At 41.1% G+C, this 16,794-nt stretch overlaps 2 protein-coding genes across 3 annotated transcripts in view; one reads left to right on the plus strand and one right to left on the minus strand.

Moving 5' to 3' along the window:
* Window positions 1-817: 817 nt before the first annotated feature.
* On the minus strand, window positions 818-12,973 carry spg7 (SPG7 matrix AAA peptidase subunit, paraplegin). The gene is made up of 17 exons (XM_033630639.2): window positions 12,602-12,973; window positions 9,523-9,625; window positions 9,341-9,430; window positions 8,970-9,211; window positions 8,738-8,877; window positions 8,424-8,526; window positions 8,199-8,324; window positions 7,843-8,005; window positions 6,485-6,658; window positions 6,267-6,391; window positions 6,046-6,148; window positions 5,747-5,857; window positions 5,539-5,654; window positions 4,252-4,408; window positions 3,856-4,019; window positions 2,161-2,238; window positions 818-2,016 (listed from the first exon to the last, which is right to left on the minus strand). The coding sequence occupies exons 1-17, from the start codon at window positions 12,821-12,823 to the stop codon at window positions 1,810-1,812; spliced, it is 2,424 nt and encodes an 807-aa protein (XP_033486530.1). The 5' UTR covers window positions 12,824-12,973; the 3' UTR covers window positions 818-1,809.
* Window positions 12,974-15,786: 2,813 nt separating this feature from the next.
* The window catches only part of ankrd11 (ankyrin repeat domain 11), a 117,283-nt gene continuing 116,275 nt past the window's right edge, over window positions 15,787-16,794 (plus strand). For both annotated transcript variants that reach the window (XM_033625933.2, XM_033625942.2), the window contains exon 1: window positions 15,787-16,255. The gene's annotated coding sequence lies outside the window, so the exon portion shown is untranslated. The remainder of the gene's footprint in view (window positions 16,256-16,794) is intronic.

Raw genomic sequence — 16,794 nt, forward strand, 5'->3', positions numbered from 1 at the left:
CTTGAAGACATTTCGCCTCTTACCGAAGAAGCTTCTTCAACGGGAGAAACCTCCAGAAGGTCAATCCCACGACTGAAGTGTTCGGCCTCAATTCTAAGCAACATGTAAGAAAATCCAGGCACTGCTCATGAGCTGCATGAAAACCTGGTCCAGACTGGGCTGACGGTTCATCTTCCAACAGGACAATTACACTGAGCAGAGAGGACAGTAACCCTGCTTTGTGAGACAGACTCACATATTGCTTTGTACCAAAAAAAGACGGCAAAGGCTGACCAAATGATCTAACACTGGTAGGTCTATGGAGCCCTCAATCGTTACTGTCTGGGATAGTCTCTAATTCTATAGTTACGTATTTTGCGTCCAGATAAATGTCCCTACTTTCACTGTTCTGAAGTATGCAAAGAAGTGGACGAGACATTTTGTTGATTGCATGACCATAATTTCCCCTGTGAAACTTTTGCATGCTGCAGCTTCCTTGGCCGTGTCAGCAGATTTGATCTCAGAGGAAGAAAGGAGGAGCATGGAGGAGAAGGAAAGACACAAAGGAGAGCAAGACTGTGTCTGTTAAGCTTGCAGCCATCTGAAAATGGCTGCCCATCAAAGGTCCCCATCCAACATGACAGAGCTTGAGAGAATCTGCAGAGAAGAATTGCAGAAAATTCCTCAATCCAGGTGTGCAAAGCTTTATAATAATGGAGTACTGAGCGTCGGTGAAGGGAAACTTTATATCTAAGCTGCAACATATCAAAATGTGAAAAAAGGGGAGGGGTGTGAATGCACTCTGTTGCCACTAAAATTAAACATCACAAAGGCAAACTCAATATTTAAATAAATTTATTTAATATTGAGCAACACCATCTTTTGGAACTTCATAATATATGAGGCAATGAAACCAATGCACAGTCCCTGATGCAAAGAACACACTTATTCAACCTATCTGATTTTAATACTCAGTCTCAGTGTCTTGTGGTCAGAAGTGTACAGTGTACATCAACATGACAGATGATTTGATATTTTAGCCATCTTTGAAAATGTAGTTTATTCATTATCGCGTCAGCCGTGTTAAAATAATGGAGCACAAACTGCAGTATAAATTTCCACAGAGATCTACTACACTGTTATAATTCTTTACTGACCCTAATATAACTGTGTAGATGTGAGTCCCCTGAATGAACGTGAATATTTGGTGCATGTCATCTCTGACAAAGTATAAGAAAATCACCCCTAAATTCAACCTTTGTCATTATCACATGACTTGAGCTACATATGGCTAACAGTTCCTCTGCTGTGTCATTTGCCAATTCTCAGAGTAATACATCCAAACCATAATATATGCCACAGTGTGTTTGCATTAAAATGATCCCACGTCAATTCAGCACAGTGTTTAGGAAACCTAAGACAGAGCATATCATTGTTGAGTGCACATACAGTGGATGTTGATTAGAGGGCTTTTCTGGACAATCAGCACTGCAGGCTGATTAGAGACATCCTGTTTAAATTGACTTGTTTTAGTGCTTCCGTGGCATGAGAATACGGCTGTGCAGCAAACATGAGAAAAATAATGGAATTCCTCCCGAAATAATCATTTTCAAAGTGGCACTGGCTTGTTCAGGCCTGTTTCACATTATCTTAATGGGTCAGCTAACTGGAAAACAAGTGTTCATTTGCACAAAACGTCCGCACGGAAACCGATTATTTCGCTTTTATATAAAGCTTCAAAGTGAGGAATCAATGCCAGGTTTTATAAAAACTGATGACCTCCACAAAATGCAGCAGCTGGAGAAGAATTATGAGACATTCGTTTAAAGGTCAGACCAGCTGCGGATTCACATCCTCCTCTCTGTGTTTACGGGGAGGAGGCGGAGTTTCGTCTTCTCCCGTGTCTTGTTTGTCTCTCTCGGCCTCCAGCCAGCTCTGTGGGACTATCATCTTCTTGGGCCCGTGGGGCGGTGGACCCAGCAAGGCTTCAATGTCATCGTAGTTCACCACCTCTCGTTCTAGCAGGGCATTGGCCAGCTGGAAAGACAGACCCCAACAAGGTGTGACTTATTAGAACTTGACACAAAACCAGATGGTAAAACAGAAGTGCTGCGCTCAATGAATGCAAAAAGCTACTGTCTAAACACACAACATGTCAGATCAAAGAAGGGGACAACTGACCAGTGTCAGCTTGTCTCTGTTGTCCAGGAGGAGCTTCTCTGTGTGCCTGTACGCACGGGCTATCAGCATCTTAGCCTCCTGAAAGAACAACACGTCAGATCTGTATTAAATAATCCATCCACTGTGGTCTAGGGAAGGTTAAAGGGGTAACTTCAGGATGTTTCAACCAGGACCCTATTTTCCCATGTTCTTCTGTCTAAGTGCACCGTCAATGTACGTCCTCTTAAGGCCAAAACACACCGACAGCGAATGCTACTCATAAAAAAATACGCCCATATTGTCTTAAATACACAGCACCACACCGGTGGCTGGCCGCACATTGGCACTCCTGGACGCACCACCCTGCGGCACTTTCCGCCACTGTCCTATTTCCAGCCTCACTGCCACCAGAATTAAATGCATTTTTCCCCACTTGCTCTCTGCTTCTATATACCAGCTCCCGTACCAGCTCTTCTTCTCTGCTCCTATGGCAGCTCAACTCCTCTCCTCACCAGAGAACCATGTAGCTGTTGGTGTGACTTGTGCGTGACAAAGAATGGATGAGGAGAAACTCGTTGATGAGGTCGAGAAATATTCCAAGCTAAACAACCCACAGTCCCATCATTATAAAGACAATGGCCAAAGAGATATTGCCTAGTCAGTCATAACTCTGGAGATTGCATCTTCAGGTGAGAAATCAAATTTGATCAGGGGCTCTCCACACATGATTTTAAGCTAACGCAGAGGTGGAAGAGGTACAGATCTTTAAGTATAAGTAGTATATACTTTGTGTGGTTGTCTGTTAACCAGCTGCATCACAACGCGTCTGGTGTGTACTTATTTTTGCAACTGACAGACTCAAATTCTTATGACGTCATTATGGAAAGGATCCCTACAAAGAGACCTTTTTGATGAGGCGACAGATGCTTTTAGTTTCACCAGCAACAGCCCTTAAACTTTCATCACCACGCCCACCAGACTCCATTTAAATTAACAGTAATTTTAGCATGTATAGAGCCTGCATATTTTCACACCTAACTGTGTAAATTAGGGTTTATTTCAACCAAACCAGAGTTGGTGGTTGTTTTAACAGTGGCCAGATGAGCCAAGATGGCTTTTGTCAGTTTTTTTATATTTCTGTTGATGCCGAATAAAGTGTGTTTTATGATGACAAAATGACTATTTATCTAAATGGAGTCTGGTGGGTTTGGCAGTAATGATCTCGGGGCTGTTTCTGGTTTAACAAAATGGAGCTTTCTATTTAACAAAAAGGTCTGTCTCTGTAGGGATCCTTTCCACAAGTTGCCAGACACTTAGAATAATAATCTCAGCCCGTCAATACGAAAAAGTGGACTTTAGTGGGCGTAAATTGACGGCAAACTTGACCTGAGTGATTAGATTGCAGACTGTTTCGCTGCTACCACGTGCAGCGGTCTTGTTCAAAACTGGTTCAGTTTCAAAATTATTGTCTCCATTAGTCACTCAGACAAAAAAAACATGGTAAAACAGGGTCAAGGCTAAAATATACCAAAGTTACCCTTTAACAGGGATATCAGAAGTAGTCCTTTTTCAGAACACCTGTAACGTTAGGGCCTGCAGAAATGGTGGCAAAAGCTAAAAATCAGTACTTAAAGGTGATAGCTCAAACTCATGATGTCAACATTCACAGTGTGCTAATGTGAGCTAACAGAGAACTAATCCAATTTTAGAACCCACGTGGTCCATCTGCTGCTGCAGGCCCTGGCTGAAAGGACGGCGTCCAATGGCACCTTGCTGCTCCGTGTCTGGGAACGAGACCTGGCCGACGCTGTCACACATGCCGTACTGCTTCACCATGGAGTAGGCCACGCGTGTCACCTTACGCAAGTCATCCTGAGCTCCTGGGGACACACACACAGAGTGAGGATACTTCAATCATTGTTTTTAATCAGGTGCCAGGTTGCAGTACAGAGTATAGGAGAGTATTTATATTTAGATGTTCAGCAGTTTACTATTTACATACTAGGCTGACATTTCCAGAGTTTAGTGTTGATCAGAGTTTATGTTTGATCAGTAGGACAAAATATGTATATTTTTTTATTTATCAAAATAATGTGAATAATGTGAGTGTACCTGTTGTGACTTTGTTAAAGGTGATCGCCTCAGCAGCTCTTCCTCCCAGAGCCATACACATCCGCTCAAACAGCTGCTCCTTGGTGAACAAATACTGGTCACGAGGTAAGATCTGAGCGAACCCCAGAGCTGCATTAGTCCGCGGGGCAATGGATACCTGAAAAACACACCACACATTCTATTAGTGACTTCAACTACAGAGATGCGCTGACAATTGTCAATGATACTGTGTATTAAAGGTTTTTTTTGTGCTACTCTGTCATTTCATCAAGTTTTCCTGCACTGGCCTGATCAACAGAATAAAGAGACCTCTGACCTCAGTTGTCCTTATCCATAATTCTGGCTTAATAGTTTATACTGATTCATAATTGCACTGAGGCCGGGGCTACTGGCCATCCATCTGGCAACCAATAACAATCTACATTGTTAACTGAGTGCTAAAAATTTAGCATCTAGTTTAATGTCCTGGTCTGTCTGGCTTTGCAACAAAGTCAGATGTATGACAGTCTGGTGCAGCAAATACGAGACGAGGGAGACGAACAGTTTCTTTATAAATTGCCAGAAAGACATTCAAGAACTTGTCATATAAATAAAGTGAAGGAATGACAGATGGCTAACAAGATAATTGGACAAAGTGAAAAATTGTTAGACACATAGCCTTGGTAGAGAATTAATCCTGAGTGCTCCTCTTAAATGATTTCTTTGGATGGAATTTTAATCCCTGCTCTCCACATAAAGGTATAAAATACAACCATCAGTTAGGCCCAGTATGGCATAAACCACATTAATTTCCAGGGCTGGTACCTGCGGTTATTCCACAGGCTAGTTAATAACATGTCGGGCAGGAAATCCAAAGTGTGGGATCATTTTGAGAAGGTGAAGGACGAACCCAAGGTGATATGTAAACTCATCTTCATTGGTCGACTACAAACATGACGTATCATCTGAAACATGGAAGTAGCTACATGCCCATTAGCCACTTAGCACAATCATTACTGCTTTGCCAACAGCGTCATTAACAGGCGGCTCGCTCAGTGTCTGACGTGCACTTGTAGATAAAATATAGGCCTATATTAATGAAGGTTCATTAGGACGGTTTTGTATTTCTCTGTAATGTAGCACAGTGTTAACAATGTTACTGATACTATTCTTTCTCACACCTTCAACTCAAACCATTGTGTTGCCCCGCCCAAAATATATCATTTAATAATTAATATCAAGAACATGTGGACAACTAGTCGACTAATGGCCCTAAATGATGACTATTGGTTGACTAGAACCTATTACCTTCATGACTGCCTCTGTGTGTTCCAGAAGCCATCCCACCAACGCGTGTCCAGACTCATGGAAGGCGACCACCCTCTGCTCCTCTTTAGACAGGATCTTACTTTTCTTTACACTCCCTGAACACACACACAGATCTGTCACATTTCACCAGAGCAGCACTGAGACATTAATTTAATGTTTTCCCACTATAGTGTTTGCATCTTTGTACCTGCTATTACTCTCTCCACTGCGTACTCAAAGTTAAAGGTATCGATGGACTTGTGCCCCTCTCTGGCAGCATGCAGGGCGGCTTCATTACAGATGTTAGCGATGTCTGCACCTGCAGAGACAAAGGGAGAGTTTATGATCACCATATGGTGGTGACATTTCAGTAAACATCAACACTGTTGTGTTGTGACTTCCAGTGTTTTATATCTGTTGATCAAGAGCTTGTGTTTATTCATAGAGGCAGACAAGTATTTTGTTATGGCCAGCTACAGATGTTCAAAACACTAAATGTAAACATACCACTGAAGCCCGGGGTGAGCTCAGCCAGACGCAGGGAGTAGAAATCAGGTGGTTGGGTCAGCTTCAAGATCTTCAGGTGTTGCTCAAAGATCTCCATCCTCTCCTGAGAGACAGTAATAAGAATGACATTAATTAGATTAAACTGACAAGGTACAGCTTAACCTCCTACATCATCACTGTTTAATTAAGGTAACTGGCAAATGTTGAGTGCTAAAGACTACCTGCAGCGTAGGCAGATCTATAAAAATGTGTCTGTCCAGTCGTCCTGGTCTCATGAGAGCATTATCCAAGATGTCTGCTCTATTCGTGGAGGCAAGGACAATGACGTGGTCTGTTGTTCCCATTCCTGCAAAAGAAGAAGAAAAGGCTCTTCATTCTTCTGTCAGATAAGTCAGCCTCTGGTGACAACAAACTGCTCTGAATTCAATGCTGTACTCACCGTCCATCTCTACCAGCAGCTGGTTGAGGGTCTGCTCCTCTTCAGTGTTGGAGAAACCCGACATGTTGGTGGAGCGCTTCTTTCCAACAGCGTCGATCTCATCGATGTAGACAATGCAGGGCGCTCGGCCTCGAGCCTCCTTGAAGAGACTCCTTACCCTGGCAGCACCCAGGCCTACACAAATAAACACGACAGAAGTCACTTCAAAACTGAGGAATAACATAAAGTATATCTAATCTGTCTCCAGAAATGAAGCTTCTGGAACAATTATACACCTGTTTTGGCAATGTGATCTGCTGATGACTTTCTGGAATGCGATTCATTCCTTCACTAAATCAGTTTTGGACAACAAATTTGATTTTAGCCTTTGTTTCTATCTATTAAATGGCATGACCAAGTTTCAATTTTATTTAAAAAAAATGCTGATTATTAATTACTATAAAATATTTTGTTAAGAAATGCATAGTTTTACTTCAGAAAAATGAACTTCCTCTACCTTTTAAGCCATTCTTAGACAAACAAATCACAATGTTACCGTCAGAGAGAATGACTCTAGCAAAGCATGACTGTGGTGATATCGTTCAAGACCTCTGGTTAACTTTATTTTCTTTATTAGAAAACATCAAGAGGCGATCAATGAGGAACTGGACAATGTCTGGCCATGGGACTATGGATACAGGTGTGCCATCAAGGAATGCCCACTAGCTAACATGGTAAAGCGGGCACACCATGTACAAAGACCATGTCCTTGCGACACTGACCACAGGTTTGATTCCAAGCTTGGCCCTCTGCTGCATGTCATCCCCTGTCTTTCTCCTCCTTTCATACAAGAGCTTTTTTAACTAATAAAGGTAAAATGCAAAAAAAAAAAAAAAATCTTTGAAAGAAAAAAAATAGGTGCAGCATAATGATATTATTACACACAACTTTATTGCTGCTTTTGTATTTTGTTTGTTTGTTTGTTTGTTTTGTTTGTCTTGTTTCTGTTACTTGGGAAGATGGGTGTGAAGGGAAGGGATGGAGGAATATAATGATACTTAGTGTACTGTTATGTTTGTATGTTCACCCATTGGTGATTGCTGATATTGTACACTCTCCTGAAATAAAAAAAGATGAGGGGAAAAAAAAGAAATTAAGCTTCTAATAAAGAAAAATACAGCTTCTATTAAACCAATAATTTGATTTCTCTGGTGTGACAAAATTTTGAAAATGATATTTACACACAAAGAGAGAAAATCTTTAGTAATGTGTGTCTGTTGGCCAAAAACGTAAGGGCATTCCTCTCATATGTTCAGAAGTCTGATATTCTTCAGTAAATTATTTCTTCGGGATATCCCTGCCCTGCTGTCATTACATACCGCCAATGACCTCCACAAACTCAGAGCCAGCCATGGCCAGAAACGGCACCTGGGCCTCAGTGGCCACAGCCTTAGCCAGAAGGGTCTTCCCACAGCCCGGAGGCCCGAGCAGCAATGCACCTTTGGGAACCTTGGCTCCAAGCTGGAGGTATCTTTCTGGACTCTGACAATAGATGACATCAACGTGGTAAGTATACACCGCAATGGGAAAATAAAGTTTTACTCATGTGAGATTTAGGTGGTGGATACAAAGAACTTCAGTTGGTATTAAATATTGAATGTGTGCTATATATTAAAAAACATGGCTTAAGTACTAAACAACACTAACATATAGATCTGTGAGTCCTGTGTCTTACCTTGAGGTAGTCGACAAACTCCTTCACTTCCATCTTAGCCTCGTGCATGCCTGCCACGTCTTTGAAACTCACACCTTTACCCGACTTGCCATCCACGATGGTGAACTTGGCCATCTTCAGCTGGTTCTGTTAAGCCCATTGCAATTAATACATTAGTTAAATCAATGGGGCACAGTAAGAGCCCTGTATGTACACATGGGAATTTGCTTATGTGGTTTCACTCACAAAAGCACTGAAGCCGCCTTCTCTGCCACCCATGCCTGCCAGTCGGAAAATATACCAGAGAATAGCCACGCCAATCGCAGCCATCCCCAGAGCATAGACGGCACTGCAAAGTGAACACGTGGAAAAACATTTAATTGAGTCCTAAAAATCAAAGTAGGAGAAAATCAGGGTTCAAGACATTAAAGGAACAGTTCACCTACAACATGACCATTTGTACTGACAAATCCTTTCACTGTGTATGGAGAAAGCATTCCTTCAAATTGCTCATTTATCCTCATGAATTGATTTCTTTTACAGAGAAGTCATGTTCTTACTTTCCAAAGAATCCAGTGCGCTTGTATGACACCTGTATCCTGTCCTTGGAGTCAATATTCAGCTCTTCTTCAGCAGCTCTAAGCTTCTCTTCAAATTTGTCAATGTTGGCAACCTGCATTCTGTACATGAGTGCCAGCCTCTGCAAGGAAACACACATGGCAGAAAGTGAGAGGATGCACATGTGCTGTAAAAGCTCTGATGCTAACTGTGGGTTATGTGTGCATGACATACAGGCCTCCCAAAGATAACTGCTCCAGGATGAAGGTAGATTTCCACAATGTCACTCTCAGGAACGACCTGCACACGTGACACCTCTCCCTTGGCCAACATCTCATTGACAAAGTCGTTCCAAGAGATGTTGCCACCACTGGTGTTAATGGAGTTCAGCAGGCTCATGATGAGCGCTATGATGAAGAGGGTCCTCAGGCGTTCCCGGTACATCTGGTCCTCCTGCTCGCGACGCTTCTTCTCCTCTGAAAGGTCACGTAAATTGTGGAGGAAGAAAATAAAAAGGATTAGAGAAAGAAATTAAGACCACAGCCAGATGTGGTGTGGTTACTGAAGAACCATGTGCCAGACAGCTAAAGCAATTCATCACTCACCTTCATCTTCCTCTGGAGTTTTTCCCTTTGGTCCATTGCTTTTGTTTTTCTCTTGTTTAGACTGAGATGTACTGAAGAAGTTCATTGACCCTGAAAATTGAAGAGTTTTCATCATAAGAAGTCAAAAGTAAAATATAAGATCGCAAGTTTAAGTACTAAGGTTGATAAAATTTAGTGCTTACCTAACACATTTATCAAACCAACAGGGTTCCTCAGCAGGTTGTTTCTGATTAACTCTTTGCTAATTCCCACCATGCCAGGACCCAAAGGTTTGTGGAGGAGACCCTGGAATGGGAACATTGGGACAACATATTATGGTCAGACAGAATATCGGAGAAAAGGTGACAGAGAGGAGGTCAAAACAACTGATTTAGTGTAGTTTGCACATCAGAATCAGATTTATAACCAAGTAGGTTTTTTACAGGATACATGCATCGAAACGTAATCACAATACAATACATTTACAACCAAGTAGAGGCAGTAAAGAATGACTAAATTTAGGCTGGGGCAATATGAAAGTATTACAGTATACCAGGGTATTTAGAAATCCAGAAGGTATGATTATCAATAACGTGCCCTTGTTCGGCAGTTTTGCCACATAACTTTATCTTGCAATGACTTCTATCCAACTACACAAACAGTTTATTAGCCACATGATTTTATCAACATGTAATCTCTGTTCAGCCCACTGATGTGTTGGTTTTGGGCCCTACGTATTTAAACCCAGCAAGACCAGTCTAAGTCGGCTAACTTCATATTAGAAACACAGCATTGTAGGCTAGACAATGACGTACATGCTACGATGACTTCAAATTTTTTACACAAATATTATTATACACTGTATATCCCTGTGAAAATGTCAGGAAGGTATAACGGTGTGGAAAAATAGCTTAACTGAATTTAGAATTAAATGCTTTCCATTACAGCATAGCACTTAAAAGGTAACAAGGCAGATTTATATACAGTACAGGCCAAAAGTTTGGACACACCTTCTCATTCAATGCGTTTTCTTTATTTTCATGACTATTTACATTGTAGATTCTCACTGAAGGCATCAAAACTATGAATGAACACATGTGGAGTTATGTACTTAACAAAAAAAGGTGAAATAACTGAAAACATGTTTTATATTCTAGTTTCTTCAAAATAGCCACCCTTTGCTCTGATTACTGCTTTGCACACTCTTGGCATTCTCTCGATGAGCTTCAAGAGGTAGTTACCTGAAATGGTTTCCATTTCACAGGTGTGCCTTATCAGGGTTAATTAGTGGAATTTCTTGCTTTATCAATGGGGTTGGGACCATCAGTTGTGTTGTGCAGAAGTCAGGTTAATACACAGCCGACAGCCCTATTGGACAACTGTTAAAATTCATATTATGGCAAGAACCAATCAGCTAACTAAAGAAAAACGAGTGGCCATCATTACTTTAAGAAATGAAGGTCAGTCAGTCTGGAAAATTGCAAAAACTTTAAATGTGTCCCCAAGTGGAGTCGCAAAAACCATCAAGTGGTACAACGAAACTGGCACACATGAGGACCGACCCAGGAAAGGAAGACCAAGAGTCACCTCTGCTTCTGAGGATAAGTTCATCCGAGTCACCAGCCTCAGAAATCGCAAGTTAACAGCAGCTCAGATCAGAGACACAGAGTTCTAGCAGCAGACCCATCTCTAGAACAACTGTTAAGAGGAGACTGCGCGAATCAGGCCTTCATGGTCAAATAGCTGCTAGGACACCACTGCTAAGGAGAGGCAACAAGCAGAAGAGATTTGTTTGGGCCAAGAAACACAAGGAATGGACATTAGACCAGTGGAAATCTGTGCTTTGGTCTGATGAGTCCAAATTTGAGATCTTTGGTTCCAACCGCCGTGTCTTTGTGAGACGCAGAAAAGGTGAACGGATGGATTCCACATGCCTGGTTCCCACTGTGAAGCATGGAGGAGGAGGTGTGATGGTGTGGGGGTGTTTTGCTGGTGACACTGTTGGGGATTTATTCAAAATTGAAGGCACACTGAACCAGCATGGCTACCACAGCATCCTGCAGCGACATGCCATCCCATCTGGTTTGCGTTTAGTTGGACGATCATTTATTTTTCAACAGGACAATGACCCCAAACACACCTCCAGGCTGTGTAAGGGCTATTTGACCAAGAAGGAGAGTGATGGAGTGCTGCGGCAGATGACCTGGCCTCCACAGTCACCGGACCTGAGCCCAATTGAGATGGTTTGGGGTGAGCTGGACCGCAGAGTGAAGGCAAAGGGGCCAACAAGTGCTAAACACCTCTGGGAACTCCTTCAAGACTGTTGGAAAACCATTTCAGGTGACTACCTCTTGAAGCTCATCGAGAGAATGCCAAGAGTGTGCAAAGCAGTAATCAGAGCAAAGGGTGGCTATTTTGAAGAAACTAGAATATAAAACATGTTTTCAGTTATTTCACCTTTTTTTGTTAAGTACATAACTCCACATGTGTTCATTCATAGTTTTGATGCCTTTAGTGAGAATCTACAATGTAAATAGTCATGAAAATAAAGAAAACGCATTGAATGAGAAGGTGTGTCCAAACTTTTGGCCTGTACTGTATATGTACAGCACATTTCATACCCAAAGGAAACTGAAAGTGTTTTACAGATTAGTCAAGTCAGAGTTCACTGTAGCCCAATCATAAAGCATGCCTCAAAGGGCTGTACAAATAGAAATTTCAATTCAATTTCAGTTTAATCTTTTAAGCACAATATCATAATTAGCTTCAGAGGGCTTCAAAGCATATGACATCCCTCTGTCCTTCGAACCTCAATATGAGTTCCTCTTTGAACACAGGTGTATTTCCGAGGTGGCAATCTGCATCATTCGCAAGGTCCCCTCAACCCCAGGGCCCCAGTGCAACCACACTGCCTGCACTGTCTATATTTACGCCCGTGGCCAGGTCCATTAGAAATGGATGTATTAGGGCATCTCTGATGTAATAAACACGTAAATCCTGTTGACAATAGACTAACAAACATGTCCAAAAATTTCACTATTACTTTTAATTGCAGGGGACCTTAAGATTTTTGCTTCTGATTGTCACTGTCAGTAGACTACTTCCAAAAACAGTCACCTGGTGACACTGACAATTTAACTTCATTTCGAGCTTTTCGAGCTGAGGGAGACAGCTGACTGTTTTTCCATATTTTACTCACAAACCAGTTACCATCACCAACCATGAATACAAGCCAGAATAACGGAGTGTACTTTAATATTTGTGATGTATTGAGACTCTTACCTGAATGAGTTTCTGTGGCTGACTCGTAAGTGTCCTCTGTGATGTTGACAGAAGCATCTTTCTGACATTAACACACCTGAACAGCACATCTTTAACACTCTGGCTGGATGGAGTCTTCTTGTGTAATAAATGAGAGTTGTGCCTTGACAGTGTCCACAATAAACCTCCACTGTATTTCCTGCAAAGACCAGTCCGGTGCTGCTGCAGTAACAGCGCTGACATACTGTCTGTTGTCACGGAAGGCTGAATATTAAAGAAACAGTTGTAACGCCATAGCTATCAGCTTTCTGTTAAGCTAAAATTAGTGTTTTCACTCGTTTGTTTACCCCCCAAATCTGCTAAGAGCTAGCTAGCTGTGTTATTCAACTGGCAGCAAAACAAAGATGTCAGCTCGAAATGATCCCTGTAACTGTCCGCTCCCGGACTTCCTGCGCACGCAAAAGAAGGCAAAAACAACACGTATATAATCTAAATTTGATTATAGCTGTATTATTTACTTATCATTTTTGTAAAGACTGCGTTTAATCCACGCTGAAGATCGAATAGTAGTGTTTTACATATCTCGCAGCCGTTGGTAACATCTTTGCGTCGAAGTCTGAACTTTGACCTCTCGTGTTGTTCTTCACGGACTTTCGGGCTGCGCAGATGGTTGCGCAGTACAGTGTAAGCGCAGCTTCTCTAGTGTCGTAGTATTTCAGTCAGCTATTGTGCAGTTACCTGAAACTACATGTTTAATACTGTTAAATTAAGCCCACGTTTTAAAAGTAATATTTAAGATGTACAATTCAGCAAAAATAAAATCCGCACGTCTTTTACAATGAGGACGCAAACTCACTGCGTACTCCAGTTATAAATAATACTCACACAGCTACCCTTAATATTAAGCCACTTTGGGAACAGAGTTTGTCTTGTGCTGAGTGGCAGTTACATGGGATATTACTTGTCTGTGTCTTAAGTTACTAAGTGTTAAAATAAATGCATGAAACATTGTAGATTTTCCATATGTTACACATAGCTCATGTATGTAGATACACCACATACGGGGTATTCTTAAAATTGAACTACATGCATTAATAAATAAATGAAAAAAAGACAAGCCCATAAGATATTTTAATTATAAAGTTATACCAAAGATCTGTTTAAATAAGACAAAAATAAAAAAATAAGTGAGACAAAAATACAGTACAAAATTGCCCATAGTATAACAGATACAATATGATACAACATGATGTATTTTATTGTCCCTGTAGGGAAATTAGTCTCACCCTCAGGAGCTGCACAAGTATTGCTGCCTTACAATAATTGTCCAGATGAAATGAAAAGCATACACCACAAAAAAAATATAAAAACACATACTACACATTACAGTATTGCACATCAGCCAGTTATGGAGAGCACCATAAGCAAAACGCAACACAAATCTTAATTGAGATTGTGTCAGCAGATGTAAAACAAACAAAAGAAAAAGAAAAACTCTTTTAATTATCTGTCAAGACGATAATAACAATTCTGAAATGATTGTGTGTCTGGTTAAGAATATTCTCCGAAACCCATGAGAAATGTTGCACCAAAAATGTGCACCTCTGTAAATACATGATTTATTTACACTCGTGTTATGCATATACACTTTCATAGCACACAGAAAATTCAAGTTACACTCTGTCCAGTCATGCAAATATTGATTTATATCGCTTACTTCATATTTTACAGATGTTATATTTTATTCTTTTCTTAACTTGCACTACTTTCTATTTCTATTTCCTCATATCTAGATTCTCTCAATGATTATACACGTGTGTTTTATTATTATTATTATTATTGTTATTATTATTATTATTATTATTATTATTATCATTATTGTTGTTATTATTATTATTATTATTTCATTATCTATTTATTTTACTTTCTTTTATTTATTTATTTTTTGTAAGCAGTAGCAGTAGCAGTAGTATTCATACATATTTAAATTGCATTGGTGGAGGGAGTCTGTGACCCAAGTTTTTAATTGCAGCGACTTCTCTTGCAATTGTTCATTTTACAATAAATAACTTTGAAATGTTTGAAGTACTTCTCCAAGTGTGTTGTTACTATAGCAGTACTTCCAGCAGAGGGCGCTGTTAGTTAACTGATTAGTGGTCTGGATTCATTAGCCCTTAGTCCAGTTAGGTTTAGCCAAAATATAACACATGCGAACACATTTATTTGTCAGTTGTAACATCCAACTTGTAAAAACCTATTATGTGTTTTGAGCTCATGGGATAGGTGCCATGCAGTTGCCAAGTCTGCTGCTTTTCATTATCAATAATCACCTTAGCAGGTCATTTTATTGATGACGTAATCCTCGTTCCACCATTCAGTGAAATCAGCTGATGGAGTCTTTAATTGGAGTGAGAAAACGCAGGTTGCTGCTCCTCATATCGCTGCTGTAAATTACCAAGGTAATCAATGATGTCGTGAGCAGCGACGTGTACAGGTCAATTTGAGTGACGTATCACTAAAACCAATAAGAGTACAGAGCTTTTCTTTGAGCCAATAGGAGCCTTCGTTTCATCCCCTTGCGTTTCATTTCGACCATGGGTGCGTCGAGTTTGTTCACCAGCACGCCCCGCTGTCTTGCCAACCCTTTCTCGTGTTACCCGCACTCTGTGTTTGAGGTATGACGCATCCATTGTAAATATAAACTTACATTTTAATAAGCGCCAAAATAGATAGTGCACACTGATACCCGTGGTTATATAAAAGTAGGAGGTGAGACGGCCGTCACCTGCATTTAATATGTAGTTTAAGTGTTTGCTTAGTTAGCAGCTTAACAACATGACTAAAAAATATTCAGTGTAACTTTCACACTATACATGAACGCTTGCATTGTAAATAACCTTTGGAAAATCTAAATACACAAGCAACGAGTAGGAATAAACAACATGTAAGGGGTTTCGGAGTGTAGAAAACGAGTGCACCCAGTGTCTGTACTCCATTTCCTTTTCTTGGTCTCCAACTATATAATGGAGTGTGGTCTCTTGCGCATGAAACTGTCAATCGCAGGCAGCCATGTTGGAGCCGCGCTTGCGTTAGCTCAAGGCGAGCTCAGGCTGCTTAGCGGATTCAAAATGGCGTCTGTTTCATCCTGAGCAGAAACGGTATCCGCCCACACCGCCGCAGCCAATCAGGACGCTCGTTTCATTCCCAGAACGTTTCCGTCCCGAGCGTCCACACACTGAAGTCAAAGGCCGCTCGAAAACCGCTCGAATGGGTTGGCGGAGAGGATTAAACCGAAACAAAATATGATCTTTTGATGGTTTACGTTCACCCAGGCAAGCCTACCGTTGCACAAATGGAGTGTGAAAGGTTCGTAGTTTGCGGTGACGACGAAGTAGCCACGCTGTAAGCGAGTTCTCGTGGATATTTTAGCCTTTTTTTCTTTGGACGTCTGTTTGTTGGTCTACATGGTTTTAACAAGCTAGCGCTAGCCTCGAGTCGAGTGAGCTGCTTTCGAGCTGCGATGGTCGTCGCGAGCTTATGCGGATGTCTCCGGGCCAGTGTATGCTGAACCGACGGCAACAAATGGGACCATCCAGCATCGGCCGGAAACATCGCGGCGTAGACTAAACATTAAAGATTCAGATATCTATTTGAATTTGTGGAATTCACACACAGGTAAGTCTTATTTTTACTGGTCCTGCAGTGCTAACATGTTAACAACAACAAACTGACTTGCTGCCCCCGTGGGTAACTCGGCTTGGTGTGTGTTGCGACAAAGGTCAACTTGCAATATCTTCATTTACTAAGGATGTTTAAGCATTTATTATGTGCTTCATGGTTGTGTAGTTATGTAATTCACTTCTTGTATTGTGGAGATACACAATTAGTGTTTACCATGCTGGTCTGCTTCTTGAATGAAGCCACTCTGTGGTCATGCAGTGTTGAAATGTTGGTAATCTGATCAAAATAGGCATTGGTGGCGTGTATTGAACATTGAGGGAACATAAGATCTACAGTTTCATCAAATTTCATTCATCTGTGGTAAACCATTGCCCGTGTGTGATGGGACTGGCACTAACAGTGTGATGATATCTTTAAATAAAATATTAAGGAATCAAGTAGTGTTGCATAAGTTAACCATACATGCACGTATGTGTATATGCACACATCAGATTAATGCATCAGCCCTATGCATGAGTTTTTAGAAGGCTTGT

This window comes from Epinephelus lanceolatus, chromosome 2 (genome assembly GCF_041903045.1).
Source record: "Epinephelus lanceolatus isolate andai-2023 chromosome 2, ASM4190304v1, whole genome shotgun sequence".
Classification (NCBI taxonomy): Eukaryota; Metazoa; Chordata; class Actinopteri; order Perciformes; family Serranidae; genus Epinephelus; species Epinephelus lanceolatus.

What these genes read in the sequence shown, in the direction of transcription:
- spg7 (XM_033630639.2), bottom strand. Translation starts at nt 12,823, where the DNA reads ATGTCAGCGCTGTTACTGCAGCAGCACCGGACTGGTCTTTGCAGGAAA. An exon ending in AGTTTGTCGACTACCTCAAG is followed by an intron (nt 8,006 to 8,198) that starts GTAAGACACAGG and finishes ATCTATTGTCAG; the next exon opens with AGTCCAGAAAGATACCTCCA. An exon ending in CTTTAACAAAGTCACAACAG is followed by an intron (nt 4,020 to 4,251) that starts GTACACTCACAT and finishes GTGTGTCCCCAG; the next exon opens with GAGCTCAGGATGACTTGCGT.